This window comes from Oryzias latipes, chromosome 4, assembly GCF_002234675.1.
Source record: "Oryzias latipes chromosome 4, ASM223467v1".
Classification (NCBI taxonomy): domain Eukaryota; kingdom Metazoa; phylum Chordata; class Actinopteri; order Beloniformes; family Adrianichthyidae; genus Oryzias; species Oryzias latipes.
In genome coordinates this window covers 26,876,605-26,892,052 of record NC_019862.2, presented here as the reverse complement: position 1 = coordinate 26,892,052, position 15,448 = coordinate 26,876,605, and the positions used below count along the sequence as shown (strand labels likewise).

Below are 15,448 nucleotides of genomic sequence, written 5' to 3'. Positions count from 1 at the left end.
GATCATAGGTTTTAAAACTTGTCTAACTCTTTAGAAGTACTTTTTTTCTTTTGTTGTACAGAGCTTTGAAGCCTTTCAATATCTATGTTCCATAACACCCATAAAGGCTTTTAGAGTGTTAACAATTGAACTCTATTGTACTCTACCTTTGGGGTGGAGTACAATAAATAAATAGGGTTGAAGCATTTACTTGTCACAAGTAGGAGACTAATTCCTCTTTATACCAATGTTTCTCAAACTGACTTTGCAGCCTGTAGTATCAATGTTAGCAACTATTTCAGATCAAGTATTAACTGAAAAAAAAGAATATTGTGGACATTTTTCATTGTTTAATTGTTAAAATGTAACAAATTACAAAAAAATGAACTTCTAATTGTTCAGGAAGTATGCTAAAACCTTCTTTAATCCTTTTGAACAAATGCAAAGCTGCCCGACAAGCATTTTGTAGATTATTGTTCTTCGTCATAAGCAGATGGGACCTACTTTCAGTCTGTACAAGGAAACTTTTAAAGCTGAGGTTTCAGCATATGTACGCCCCCCACATACCTTCATGTGTGTGTGTGTTTTTTTGGAGTCTCTTTTTTGTGTTCTGACAGCAGTAAAATTTACTTTAAAACTATATATTTGGCTGAAAATAGGAAGACATTTTAGTTTCAAAAGAGATTGGATCAGTTTATTGGGCTGTTTAGATGCCTCATTTTTTTCCATTTCATTTCATTTCATTTACTTCTCCTCGTTTTCACAAATCATCAAAGCATGGTGATAATGCTGTTTGTCTTCTATTTGCTGTACATAACTTTGTAGTTGAAGACAGAATAAAGAATTCTAAGACCAGTTTTGTGCTGGTTCACCAGAATGCAAGTGTTCCCTTTCTACTGAGACATGGTGGGTAAATGTGTTTAGCACCTTAGCACCAAAACCCACAAGAGTTTCACAAAACCCCAGTTCGATTTGTTGCCCTGTTTTCACCGTAGGGTAATCAAACAGTGAGCATTATTGTCTTTGCCACTGAGCACCAAAGCAGGATGTTCACATTGTGAAACAAGATCTGGACCCTTTGATGTTTGTCGACTGAAAGCTTGTAAATTACTGCAGAATCTGGACAGAAAGGACCATGACATAGTTTTCATAATCCTTTCTTCCTGCGCCTTTGAGCCAAAATTTCACCCTCACTACACTTAAAAACGCCCTAAAATTTGAACGCACCAAAAAATAAATTTTGACTTTGTGAAACCCCCCCCCCCCAATGATGACACCACAGCAGGAGAAACTGCCCAAAAAAAAGAATGGTGTGTCCAAAGCACCTACAGCTTCGTGGGCATTTTGTGACGTCTAAAACTTTTTCCATTTTTGCACAATATGGGAAAATAAAACTTTTGTTTGAGTGAAGTTTTGTTGACCTTAGGTAGGGGTTGCCATCTGGAATTTTCCAAAAATCCTCACCTCAGTAGCAGCTACAACTTTGACCTCGTCCCAGGGATTTCGATCCATAGCCTCTTAACTCCTCGAGCATAATTTGGAAGCTACTTGGTGAAAAAATGTTGGTTTTAGAAGTTGTAGATTTTGTGGCGACCTCATGAAAGTGGCGTTCCCGTGTTGCGTGAAAATTTTCAAACCTTGGCTCAACCTGAACAAAAAGATTTTACATATGATATGAACGTAACAGGAATGCAGACCGTGGTTAACAAAAAACCTCTGTTGCCAAGGAAATCCAAAAGTTTGCTTTTGCTGATTCTTCTAAAAATTACATATACCTGTGTTTGTCACCCAGAACCGGCCAAAAAATGAAACAGTAGCTATGGATGGAACAAAAAAGCCACAATTTTAAATAAAAAGTCGTCTTATTAATAAAAAGTAGTTTTTTTCATGAATTAATTCTCATGCAGGGGTAGAAGGGAAGAGAAATACATGTGTGGCAGCCGCTCAGCCAGTGAGGGCGGGTCAAAGGCGGCGGTGGCCGGTTGCGCTGCTTGCACATTTAATCATATTTGTTCTTTTTCATTTTTATTTTTTTTAAAGAGCACACTCAAATATAGTTCGTCTGCAGGAAGACACCACCCCCAACTTCTTGTCACTCTGCTTTTAAGAGAAATTCCCCCCTCCTTCCCACCCACACACGCAGGTTTGTGTCGAGCTCTGTCTGATGCGCTTTCACCCTTCAGCTTAGAGAGGATGAAACTCAGAGCACGACCACTTGTCACTTGATAGAATGGCAGTGTGGCTGAAACAGGCAGTTCTGCTGTTACTCACAGGTAAGACATGAGCGCAGACTTTTAGCTAAAAATATAACCAAAGGACAAAAGGAACTGATATGTTTTGATGTGTTAACACTTGAAAATCTGTTTTGTTAATGGCTTTTGGTAATGATTGACTTGAACTCTTTTTGAATCTTCAGTGGCAGAAGCAGCCGTGGTGGGAAATTCAAATGAAATTATTCTGAGTGAGTCTGGAGGTCATGGATCACCCAGGGAACAGTGGAATATTTCTGCTCGCTCTCTAAAATTCCAGTGTGGCATACCAATTGATGGTAACCGCTATCGAGTGATTTTTTATTTCAAGGATCCAAATACCAACATTACCCTGAACTGTAGCACTATGATTCGGGGAAACTCAAATTCCTCCACTACTCTACCAAAGGAGGAGCAAACAGGAAAGTGCCAAAATAAAACACAGCCCAACAAGTGCTGCGGTACAACATGGGAAATACAAAACCTTACCAGTGCAAACAATGGATTTTACTATTGTGAAACTGTAGTAGAGCTTCCTAAGCTAACTAAGATCAAGAGCATGGAAGTGGAAGTTTTCATTGGTGAGTATTACTTTAGAGAATACACATCAGTCTTTAAAAATGACTTCTTTGAAAACCACCTGCAAAGACTTTCTGTATGTTTGTATGAAGCACTGAAGCACAACATCTGTATTGTCTCCCCACATTCTGGACCCCAAAGCAGAGGCGGTTTAATCTACGGACAATGTGGGCGTTCGCCGAGGGCGCAATCTCTTCTGCTATACACACTGGGCATTTGATGAGTTTAACACGGAGATATTATGGTGCTCACACTGGACAATCAGGGAGGGGCTTCTTCTTCTTTTTCTTTTGTTTACTATCGCATGTCCATCACCTACATTTGAACAAGGCTTGGTGCAAAATCTCATGACATAGACACGAAACAGTTCGGTTCATTGTTAGCATCCTTGCCAGGTGAGTGGCTTGGTTTACCTTTTTTGGAAAAACAAACGCATATGTTGCCAGGATCGTCAGCATGTCTGGGTTCACAAGATACACAAGCTACACTTTGAGTTTGGTGAGTTCCACACAGTCACTACCAAAACCGAGTTCCTGATTGGTTAAAGTTTGACCTACTTGAATTGGCAACACGAGTGCAATAGCCATGCGTTTTGTACATAAAACTAGAAAATGGTCTTAAAACCTTGCATAGCGACGTGTGAACATGAGTTTTGAACATGGGAGCGCATAAACGTACGTAAATGCGAGTTTTGGGCTTCCGCATTAAATACTCCTGGACTCGCGTGTATCTACGTGAGTTCTTAAGACCATTTTCTACATACAAAACTTGCGGCTATTGAGCCGAATAAATCTTTCAAACTTTGATCAGGGACTCAGATTTGGTAGTGACATATAGATGGTGTTAATTTCTTTCTATGGAAGTGCCAACCATTTGAAAATTGATCATTGAGCAGAAATTAATCATTGTGGTTTGTGCCCAACCGGAATTATATGACACCAAGTCTTTCATGTATCAGAATAGAACTGTAAAAGAAAAAAAATAGAACAAGATTCACACCACTTTGATATTTTGCACCAAGCCTCTCATGAATTAGTAAGCGGTAGAAAAGAAAAAAAGAAGTCCCTTCCTGTTTGTCCAGTGTGAACATTCGGGGCTAAAATCGGTTAAATAACCTGCGTTTAGCAAGTTCCTTGAGGCGCGTCACATGCCCGCTTTGAACATAGCTTTACGGCAGCCTGATTGGTGCCCCGCATGCATGAATGCGTCTACTTTAGCTCGAGATGTTAACAATAATAGGTGCTTCTTTAAATGTTCACAATAATGTAAAAGTTTACTTTTTTAATGTTGAAAAAAATAGAAAACATTTACGGATCAGGACTGTACAATCCTTATTGTGCAAGTGCAAAGTTTGACCGTAGATATCTGCATAAGTGCAAAGTTGGTCTGGACAGCTGGGCTGGATCGTTGCACATATTACACAGTCCACCTACAGAATATTGTACATGACACTCCACACCTAGTGCAAATTTCTCATCTTGTTGTGAAAAACAGAAAACATTGGATTTGTCAGGATATTAACACTAATGTATGTGATATTTAGCCATAATTATGAGTAAATTAGCAATTAAATTTGTCTTTGCTTTAAATGTTCCATAAATAAAACATTTAAAAACAATATGATCATAAAATAATTCATAATCATCACACAGATGGGTAGATACAAAATGAGACTTTTTTTCCCAAAATGTCTGAGTGAAAGTGCAAGAAAAAAAATAGGAGTCTGCATCAAAGTGGATTTGTTTCCATCTTCTCACTTATCTTGACTCTGGGTGTTTGACAGACAGAAAAGTCTAGTCAAGTTGTGGAAAACGGACAAAAGATCAAAGGAAACACCAGCGTCCAGTTTAGAACGAAGAGGAAGTAAAAAGCACTCCACGAATAAAGGAATACAGGCGGTGTCCAAAATTAAGACAGCCAAAATTTTTGTTCAAGGAGTAACATTTTGAGCAATATTTGGCAAATGAAGGTTTGCACTAAACTAGACTGGTCCTGTTAATTAGCCTATTGGTAGCTTTCATCTGAGCTCTTCTGTCGTTGTCATGTGGTTCAGATGCAATATACACAATCATTTGTCTTTTTTGTTCAGTTTTATGTGACACTTGAGCAGAAAAAACAGAAGAATGTGTTCTTTCGTTTCCATTGATGTTCATTCATGAAGCCAACGGAAATGACAGAAATGTATTCATTCCTAATTGGTGTTAGGGTTATATTCACCTATATCAGTTAATGAAGTAAAATAAACAATATATGATGTTCTTGTGGTAGTATATAAACAGGCCGTGAGTTCTTGGAGGTGGGCTTTGAGGTTCAGGCGGGGGAGGGGAATTCGCCTGGGGCGCCAAACTGGTCAGGACCACCTTTGCCCCAAAGACTGAGGAACGCTTCTTGTATTAATTGTTACAGAGGCAACCTCAGTGGAAAGTGCAACATTGTCTAGCAGGACGGAAACACAAGGTATGTGTGTGTGTGTGTGTGTGTGTGTGTATGTGTGTGCTGTTTTGGTCTCAATGTGGTGTGTGGGTGTGGGGTAAGTGGTACATAATAGTCCCTGAATGCACAGGTGCTGTTTCTGCGTTATCATTCACATCCTTATCAGGACATGATAATGATGAGACAAGGCGTTCCACTTATTCATGCAGCTGATGTTCTTCACACGTTGCTGCTCTGGGATGTGATTGAGAAGATTATTCTGCTCTCTAATTGAGCCAAGAGGTTCTAATTTTTTTACGTCCCACTTCAATCATCTTTTGATCTATTGTAAAAGTGTTCCCAGTGGTCTTCTAATTAATATCATGCTGTTTATAACAAAATTTTTAAAAAGTTGTTTTCAAAAACATAGTTTCTGCAGAGCAGCATAAGTTCATTAGAAATTCACCTCTGAGTTTGGGGGGAAATGTTGGTACGGAGAAAAACCTGTCCCCACACTATCCACATGTTAACACGCTCTCCTGCTAGCTTACAGCCCCTCACAACCCCAACCTAACATTACAGGTGTAACAACAACGGCGAGGAAAACAAAGAGGTGCATCAGAATGGAGTGGAACAGGGAGCTTGTAGCCTGCCGATTGTAGTTTGTACATGATATCTAAAAGGTTTTTCAAACTGCAATTTTTTTGTTTGCTCCTAATTCACAAATATTTGTAAAAGAAATACTAAGAAACGCTATGTCATAAGTGCAAATTTTCCTTAAATTTATCCTCCGTCATGACAGGAGTGTCACAAGAAGATGTCAAAAACATCGTTTTTATTGGAGTTGGTCTTTAACGCTGAGTTTTCCTTTTACAGTACCACCAGTAAACATCCCATCCTCCTCACTGTGGCTGTGGCTCCTGGTGGGTGTGTCTTCTCTCATCGTGGTCATCCTGATGGTTCTATGTGTGATCTTCAGAAGAGCGTGCCTCAGAGGTACCAGTCTTTCTGCCTTCTGCAAAGTTTGCGTTGTTGATCTAATTTCAGAACAGCAGATACATTTACAGATTGCAGATAAGCTTTGCACACATTCAGCGAACCCACTTTGAGATAAAGAGGTCAAGAGAAAAAAAGAAGACCTGTCAAAAAAAGTTTAATTTTTCCACCAAACATTTGCGTTAGCTTTGTGAGGTGATGCTATCTGGAAACAGAACAGAAGATACAGCGGACAGATGGACTTTGACTTTGATGGGTTTGCTGACATGTAAATTGTTTGACTACAATGTCATTTTTTCTTCATGTCTTGAGTTAGGAGGTGTAAAGATTCCAGGGAAAATGTGGGACACTTTTTAGCTTCTCACAAAGTGAGAGTCGCTTTCTTTCTTTGGCAAAGATCGCTGATATGACTTTTTACCATGAAAGTTCAACATAAGCAAAAGTTATGTTTCATCTGCGTCCGTATTCATCTTTCAGATTTTGTTTTACTACTGTTTTATAAACTGTCCATCTTTAAAAGCCTTCAAAGTTCTCCTTGTTTCTATCTGGGTTACAGAGGAACTAGACCCCGTCTATGCAAACACCCAACCCAAGAGCAAGGAGTGCTCGCCCCGGCCTGCGCCCCGACCCGATCAGCTAAAGCTGGACGGGCCCTATCAGAACCTGCGGACCCCGAGCCCCTCCAGGAGGTACGAAGAGGGCAAACGCAGATTCAGACCCTGACCAAACCAGGGGTGCACAGGACAATCCATCCCCCGAGTCTTTATGTTATCTGCTTCTAACCATTAATTTCCGTTTATCTTACTTTCTTTCTTTTTTTTTGGAAATATATGTATCGAACAAATAGCTTGAAATATAATGTATATAGGTTGTTCTGTTTTTGTCATGCAACTCTAAAATGTTGCCTGTAAGTTGTCTTTTTTTCTATCCGTGCAATTGTTCAGATGATTGCTTTTGAAAATTTTAAATGTGATTAAATGTATAATAAATATAATAACAATTGCATATAGTCGCACAAAAGAAACATTAACACTTTACTTTTTTGTTTGTTTATGTTTTTTAATAGGAAGTTGTCTTGCACTTTGTTAAATTCTCGTGGTGACATGTTCACTTTGGGCCACAGTTGTTGCTTCAGAGATCGAGGTTGCCCCTTGAACATTTCACATCTCGTCTGATCTCAGAAGCTGAGCAGGGTTAGTTAGGCCCTGGAGGTGACCTGTGACCACCAAGTGCTGTAAGATACTGTTACCACCGGGAGGCGCTCTCGAGTGTTGCCTGTGCTGGTCCAAAGTCTGGTTGACTGCAGCATGTTGGGTCAGAAACGGCACCCCCAAAACCCTGTGAAGCCAGATCCCTGGTGTGAATTGAGGATTACATCTCTAAGGAAACAGGAAACTGTAACTTTAAACCCAATAGTTTCTCTCTGAGAGTCCATCACACATATCTTAAACTATTCAAAATTGCTGTTTGTAAAATAAAAAATTATAAAGACAGAATTAAAAAAAAAAAGAATCTGAACATGATACATGTTATTTGAGCACAAAGAAAGTAAAAAAGAAATGTGTTTTCTTGAAATGGTGGGCTTCTTAAAATTAAAGGATCCTCTTAAAACCTGCTCAACACGCATTCCTTTTCTGAACCTGCTGGATCCCTTCCAGGGTCTTAGAATTGGATGAGCCTGTCCTGGCTACTGTTGGGTGAAGGTGGGGTACACCCTGGATAGGTTGCCAATGTGTTGCAGTGCTGTACATTTCCACAGTACACACACAAGTTAGAGTCCTTTGTAGAGACTTTGTAGCATGTTTTTGGGCCATGGAAGGAAGCTGTAGTGTCTCACATGCATGAGGACAAAGATGATGCCTAGGGTGAGACTGACGATGTTAACATGCTTACCACTACACCACTATGACCCCCATAGCACGTTCATTTAAACCAGGAAGCTTTTTTAACCACATTGTAGTTTTCAGTTCTTAAGAATTAGCCTGACGTTGGTCATTCTGTGTATTAGTTCTCTTTTGCATTGCTGATGCAGTCAATAAATCCGTTCCTTTCAGTACTTTTTGCTCCTTTTCTTGATATCCCATCACATTTTGACACACTGTTTCAATGTCAGTATCATCACATTGTTTTGTGTTGGGGAGAAGTTGCAGAAAATGAAAAGCGACGAAAACAAGTTTTGCAATGACTTTATATCTGCGCACTTTCCTGAGACTTTAAAACAATGGCGTCTGTTCTCAAATAAGTTTGAAATTGAAGCACAGTTTTTATTTTGTGCCCTTCTTTGTGTTTTCATAACACGTTAGACTTTTCATTTCTGCTTTGGAAGAAGTTGTGGTGTGGAGTTCCAGACAAACACATTTTTTTCAAACCACTTCGGCTTTTTTCAGGTAATGTCCTACAAGAGAAAAAAAGGTGTAACTGAACTGATACCGTATGACACATGTCAATTTATCTCAGGTGATCACATATTTAATTCAAAACTTGTTAAAAAACAAACTTGTGTAAAGCTGCTTTCAGCAACGCATGTTCAAGCGGCCACTTCCAATGAAAAATCGAGGCATTTCGCTGTTCTGCATTAAAAAAACTACCACATACTCGCTGCTACACAACATTTTCTAACCGTTTTTGGGCTCCGCATAGAAAACATAGTGATTTAGCATGTGTTGAAAATTAAACCAGGTCAAACTTTGACTAATCAGAGACTTGGTAGTGACATTTGGATGGCGTCTCTGTTAATTCACCCTACTGGGTCCTATATTATTTATTTTATATATTATTTATTTTGTACATAAACAACCTTTGTAAAGTTTCTGATTTGTTAAATTGTGTTATATATGCTGTCGACACTACTTTGTATTTATTAGGAAATAATCTGGAAAAGCTTCTTGCAGACATAACAAAAGAAATATCCATAATCAAACAATGGTTTGATTCAAACAAACTGCCTTTAAATAAAAATAAAAAACAAGTACATCATATTTGGCTATAGAAAACTGCAAAACATTTCTGAGGTAAGATTGAGGATGTTGTTCTTGAAAGAGTAAATGAAATAAAATATCTTGGAGTAATTTTGAATCATAAATTATCATGGAAACCACACATAACACATATTCTCTCTAAATTTTAAAAAGTGTTTTTTTTTGTTTTTTCCTCTTCTTTTTTTTTCTTTTTTAAGGTTCTTTCAATTTGTAGGAAGATGTGATGTTTGTATGGGAAATAAGCCTTGGCTTCACATGTTTCCATCCAAAACAAATGTTGTGGATAATTTTAAATGTTCAGTCGTTGAAACATAAAGTACAAAACAATAAACTTCAAATTGTTGGTTCAGGTAAAATACCATCAGAGACCATCAGATTTAAAGAAAGCTGCAAGCTGCGATAAAACAAACAATGACAGCATTTCTCAGTTATTTAAGGTTCAGGAAGTATTCTAAAACCTTCTTAAATCCTTTTGAACAAATGCAAAGCTGCAAGAATTTTGTAGATTATTGGTCTTCGTCATAAGCAGATGGGACCTACTTTCAGTCTGTACAAGGAAACTTTTAAAGCTGAGGTTTCAGCATATGTACGCCCCCCCACATACCTTCATGTTTGAGTCTCTTTCCTGTGATCCGACAGCAGTAAAATTTACTTGATAACTGAATTTTTGGCTAGTAGGAGGAAAGTTTGATTTCAGAGCAGTTCATTGTGCTGACATTAGCCGTATTATTTTTTCATTTTTCTGCTCCTTGTTTTTCATAAATCATTAAAGGATGGTGATAATGCTGTTTGTCTTCTATTTGCTCTACATAACTTTGTAGTTGAAGACAGGATAAAGAATTCTAAGACCAGTTTTGTGCTGGTTCACCAGAATGCAAGTGTTCCCTTTCTACTGAGACATGGTGGGTAAATGTGTTTAGCACCTTAGTACCAAAACCCACAAGAGTTTCACAAACCCCCAGTTGGATTTGTTGTCCTGTTTTCCCCGTAGGGTAATCAAACAGTGAGCATTATTGTCTTTGCCACTGAGCACCAAAGCAGGATGTTCACATTGTGAAACAAGATCTGGACCCTTTGATGTTTGTCGACTGAAAGCTTGTAAATTACTGCAGAATCTGGTTCCTCTGTTCTCTTTGTATTTAGGAGAGCTCTTTTTCTATCTTTTATACTTTAAAATAGCATACTTATATACAGTTCTTTTCGTCTTCCGCAGACAGCCCCCCCCCCCCAAACCCCAGCCCACATAGCAACCAACGCTGTCACTCTGCATTTAAGAGAAATTCACCCCTCCTTCCCACCCACACACGCAGGTTTGTGTCGAGCTCTGTCTGATGCATTTTCACAAAGGCAGCTGAGAGAGGATGAAACTCAGAGCACGACCACTTGTCACTTGATAGAATGGCAGTGTGGTTGAAACAGGCAGTTCTGGTGTTACTCACAGGTAAGAAATAAGCGCAGACTTTTAGCTAAGAATTAAACCAAAGGACAAAAGGAACTGACATGATTTGATGTGTTAACACTTTCAAATCTGTTTTGTTTATGGCTTTTGGTGATGATTGACTTGAACTATTTTTAAATCTTCAGTGGCAGAAGCAGCCATGGTGGGAAATTCAGATGAAATTCTTCTGAGAGAGTCTGGAGGTCATGGATCACCCAAGGAACGGTGGAATATTTCTGCTCGATCTCTAACTTTCAAGTGCCTCATTCATGCTGATTCTGTCCGCTATCGTGTGACTTTTTTTTTCAATGATACCAAGAACAATTCCCTGAGCTGTCAGACTGGGACTTGTGGTAATTTGGAAACCTCCACTACAAAGCAGGAGCAAAAGAATCAAACACAGCCTTACATGAAGTGCAACTGTACAACGTGGGAAATACACAATGTTACCAGTGCAAACAATGGATTTTACTCTTGTGAAACTGTAACAGAGATTCCTGATCTAAGAACGAACAAGAGCACGCAAGTGGAAGTGTTCATCGGTGAGTATTGTTTTAAAGAATACAGTTCAGTCTTTGAACAAAACTTCTTTGAATACGACCTACAAAGACTTTCTGTATCTCTGAAATGCTTAAGCGTCCCATCTTAAACAGACTCAGTATTAATCTTCACATTCCCAAAGACTGAGGAAAGCTTCTTGTATTAATTGTTACAGAGGGGAGCTCAGTGGAAAGTACAACATTGTCTAGAAGGACAGAAACAAAAGGTGTGTGCGTGGTTCTTTTTGGTCTCCATGTGATGTGTGGTACTTGGTATAGAATAGTCCAGACTCTGAATGCATAGGAGATGTTTTTGCATTTACATTCATATCATTTTCAGGAGAACATCAGGACATGTTAGGGATGGGGCAGGGTTTTTTCTCTGTTTGCTAAGAGTTACACTACAAACTTCCTTTATGCTGGTGGTGTTCTTCACATGTCGCTACTTTGTGATGTAATTGTGAAGATTATTAAAGTGGGTCAAGAGGTTTTAACTTTTTAACGCTGAGTTTTCCTTTTACAGTACCACTGGAAAACAGCCCATCCTCCTCGATGTGGCCGTGGCTCCTGGTGGGTGTGTCTTCTCTCATCGTGGTCATCCTGATGGTTCTGTGTGTGATCTTCAGAAGAGCGTGCCTCAGAAACAGAGGTACCAGTCTTTCTGCCTTCTGCAAAGTTTGATCGCACATCAGAACAGCAGATACATTTACAGATTGCAGATAAACTTGATACAAATTCAGCAAGCCCACTTTGAGATAGTGAGGTAATGCTATTTAAAGATACTGACAGATGGACTTTGACTCTAAGCGGATGCTTAAGAGGTGTGATGACATGTAAACTGTTTGACTAAAATATCTTTTTTCTCTGTGGCTTGGGTCTAGATGTATAAAGATTTAATATCAAATTTGAGAGTTTTTCACAAAAAGGTATCTACCTATTGGTAAGATCATTGACCACAACTTTTTCACATGAAAGTTTTTAGCTCAGTTCTCCTTTGAGTTTATTACATTTCTGATGCAGGAGCATTTCTTATTTACAAAAAAAACAGGAAAATTTACTTGATCCCTTTAGAAACCCAAGTTAAAACTTCTGCAAGTGTTTCCATTCATCTGGATCAGATTTCATCCGTCTCTGTCTTCATCTCTCAGAATTCTGTTCTGAGGATGATTTTCTATCCTGCTCTAACTAAAGTGATGAAGGGGCTCTAAGACCATCTTCAGTAAACACTATCTACTGTTTCAAACACCCAAAAAAAGAAGTCCTTCTGACTTATTACAATTCATTTTCATAACTCACTGTGAGACTAACACAGAAGTAGTCATCCGTGTGGTCTGACCACAGGAAATGCCTAAAAGACAGAGCAGCAGAAGCAGAACAGCCTCATGAGTTGTCTTTAATGTTTCTGCCACTGCAAAGGCTTTTGCATGTATGTTAATGTTACATACAGGAAGATGTTCTAGATTAACATCAGTTTGGTCTCAATCTTGTACATGTGCTGTTAAAAGATCAATCAAAAATATTTAGTAAAAAAGGAAAAGAAAACATCTTTTAGGCATATTTTTCTCATACTTTAGTTTAAACAAAAGCTGTTTCTTGATTGACGCGGAGCGTCCCAGTGACATTTGACGGCTGGAGTTTTAAGAAAAATATTTGTGACAAATTTACAACCTTGGCACAAAAAGACTTTATAGGGTTGGCAGTTCAGATTAAAGGATTCAGGAAAAATTTCCATTAGGATCCAACTCAGACTGATTCAATGATGGAAATGATGGAGAAGACATTTCATGTGAATAAAGTGTGAATCAGTGAGAAGTCACCCTGTGAATTTTGAAAGGCAGCAGAATGTTTGCTGCTTTACAGACAGAGCACGGCTTCGATTACATTTAAAACATTTTTATAAGGAGAGGTGAAAAATGAAAACATGGTTTTATTTTAACTTTGACGTCTGGTTGTGTTGTATTTTTTGCTTTGTTTCATGTGTTACTGTATTCTGTCTTCACATAGAAAAATTATATCGGGTGGCTCATATATAGACGAGAACAAAGGTGATAAAAGTCAATCACACTCATTTAGCTAGAGGAGAAACTGGAGAAAAATCAACGTTTTCTTTATACATGAAAGCACTTAAAAAATAAGATGACTCAGAAAGCAAAAAGTTTGTGCAACTCTTTTCTTGTTTATTTATTATGTATTTGATCATTCTAATGTTTAAGAATTTTTGTCTATATAGTTTTTGTTGTATTTTTATTGTTTTTCTTCAATATCAATACATTTTGGTCCTGACAAGTAAAAGCAAAGAGTAAAGCAATGAGATAAATCCAATACAGTTGATAGATGTTCTTTAACACAAAACCAACAAATGAAATAAAATAAAAACATAATTAATAATAATAAATAAACATGAACACACCAGCAGTTTGGCCCCACTCAGATGGTTCCCCGTTAAAGGACCTTTCATCTTTGTTCTATTGTGTGTCCATCTTTAAAAATCTTCAAAGTTCTCCTTGTTTCCATCTGGGTTACAGATGAACTAGACCCCGTCTATGCAAACACCCACCCCAAGAAGAAGGAGCGCTCCCCTCGGCCTCCGCCCCGGCCGGATCAACTGAAGCTGGCCGAACCCTATCAGAACCTGCGGACCCCGAGCCCCTCCAGGAGGTACGAAGAGGGCAAACGCAGACTCAGACCCTGACCAAACCAGGGGCGCACAGGACAATCCACCCACCCAGTCCTCATTTTATCCATTTTCATCCACTGTTTACCCTTTCTGCTTTTCTGTAAATATATATATGAAAGATGATTTAAATGTGACTTTTCAGGTTGTTCCGTTTTTGTCATGCGCCGCTAGATGGCGATTGATGTCGCTTTTAGAGAATATTTTTGCTTGTAATAAGTTTTCTTTTTTAAGTTACCGTCCGTTCAATTTTTTTTTAAAATTTAAATTAAAATATGTAATATTTGTATACGTTTGGCTAAATCATAAACAAACTCGGTAAAACTGTCTTCCTCTGGTGACAATTAAATCAATATTTAAATATAGGCTGCATAGTTTTTTTTTTGTTTGTTTCTTGTTGAAATGACTTTTAGATTATGATAAAGGGTTTCCGGATTTATGAACCGCTTGGAGTGAGAGAAAAAAAAGAACGCACACACCCAAACCCAGGCCGGTTACGACGGAGTTTTAGGGCCACGGTGAGGAAAAAAAATTATGGCCAACGTGGCGAGATTAAAGTCGTCATGTCGACTTTAATCTCATCATGACGAGAAAAAACTCGACACAAAGTTTCGAGAAAAAACTCGTCTTGTCGAGATAAAAGTTGAAATAAAGTTTCGAGATTAAAGTCGCAATGTTGCGCGCGAGAGAAAAAAAATCGTAAATTTACGAGATTATTGTGGAAGTGAGCATGCAGAGCAGCAGGTGATCGCCGTGCAGCAGCAGAGCAGACCGACTAAACGTAGCTGAACAGGTGAGCTGAATGTTAATTGATAACGTTCCAAATGTCTGGAGGCTCATTTGATTGATTCACAAGTTATTAAAGTTTTATTTATTGATGGTTGGTTTGCAGGATCACTGCAGCCCGATGAACATGAAGCCATCGGGTGTCCCTGCAGCTGTTTGCTTGAATCCTTTCTTCCTCCACCAAAGACCAGATCTCTATGTTTGTGTGATGCTTCTGTCTGAGGAGGAGAAGCACTTTTTGCCTTTTTCAACGTTGTAATGCTAATATAACAGACTATTTTCATTCATCTTTGTTTTTTAATGATCAAACGGGTCGCTTCATCTGCAGGAGGGGGCGTATGTAACACTGTTTACTTCCGCATTGGTGATCTGATGACAGGTTCATGACGTAATGTGACAGATGAACTTCAGGTTATGTGAATGAAAAGAGTTCGGTAAAGTTAGAAAGATATTCACAGATTCGGACTTCCGGCCTCAATAACTCTTTACCGAACTAATGAAAAGGAGAATAAAGGCTGCAGCGATCCTCTACACCCAAACGTGTCTCTGAGCTCCTTATTTTACAGATGAAACTCCGCTTTACTGACACCGAACCCCTGAAAGACTGCTACACGGAAAATAATCTCATTTTGAGTCGCCAAAAGGTTCAAAATCTCTTTGTTTTAAACCTATAATCCGGAAATAAAGCTTCACAAAAGGCTCCACATATTTCATCTTCAAGCTAGGCTCCGATAAACAGACAACTTCGGTGTTTTCTCCTTGTTAATCTATGAACTTTTTCCCGTAAATTTACGAGTTTTTATCTCCTAATAAATTTA

The 15,448-nt window shown here is 38.6% G+C and overlaps 1 protein-coding gene across 4 annotated transcripts; it reads left to right on the top strand.

Annotated features, from left to right (window-relative positions):
• Positions 1 to 2,083: 2,083 nt before the first annotated feature.
• On the top strand, positions 2,084 to 14,209 carry LOC105353998. 4 transcript variants are annotated; one of them, XM_020702621.2, is made up of 5 exons: positions 2,111 to 2,252; positions 10,778 to 11,173; positions 11,347 to 11,397; positions 11,694 to 11,819; positions 13,696 to 14,209. In XM_020702621.2, exons 1-5 carry the CDS (start codon positions 2,210 to 2,212, stop codon positions 13,860 to 13,862), a joined length of 783 nt encoding a protein of 260 aa, XP_020558280.1. In that variant the 5' UTR covers positions 2,111 to 2,209; the 3' UTR covers positions 13,863 to 14,209. The 4 variants fall into 4 exon arrangements, with proteins under 4 accessions (XP_020558281.1, XP_020558280.1, XP_011472679.1 ...); XM_011474377.3 differs by lacking the exon at positions 2,111 to 2,252 and adding an exon at positions 10,468 to 10,634; XM_020702622.2 differs by lacking the exons at positions 10,778 to 11,173; positions 11,347 to 11,397; positions 11,694 to 11,819; positions 13,696 to 14,209 and adding exons at positions 2,396 to 2,809; positions 6,096 to 6,215; positions 6,772 to 8,271 and having other exon boundaries at positions 2,084 to 2,252.
• Positions 14,210 to 15,448: the final 1,239 nt, after the last annotated feature.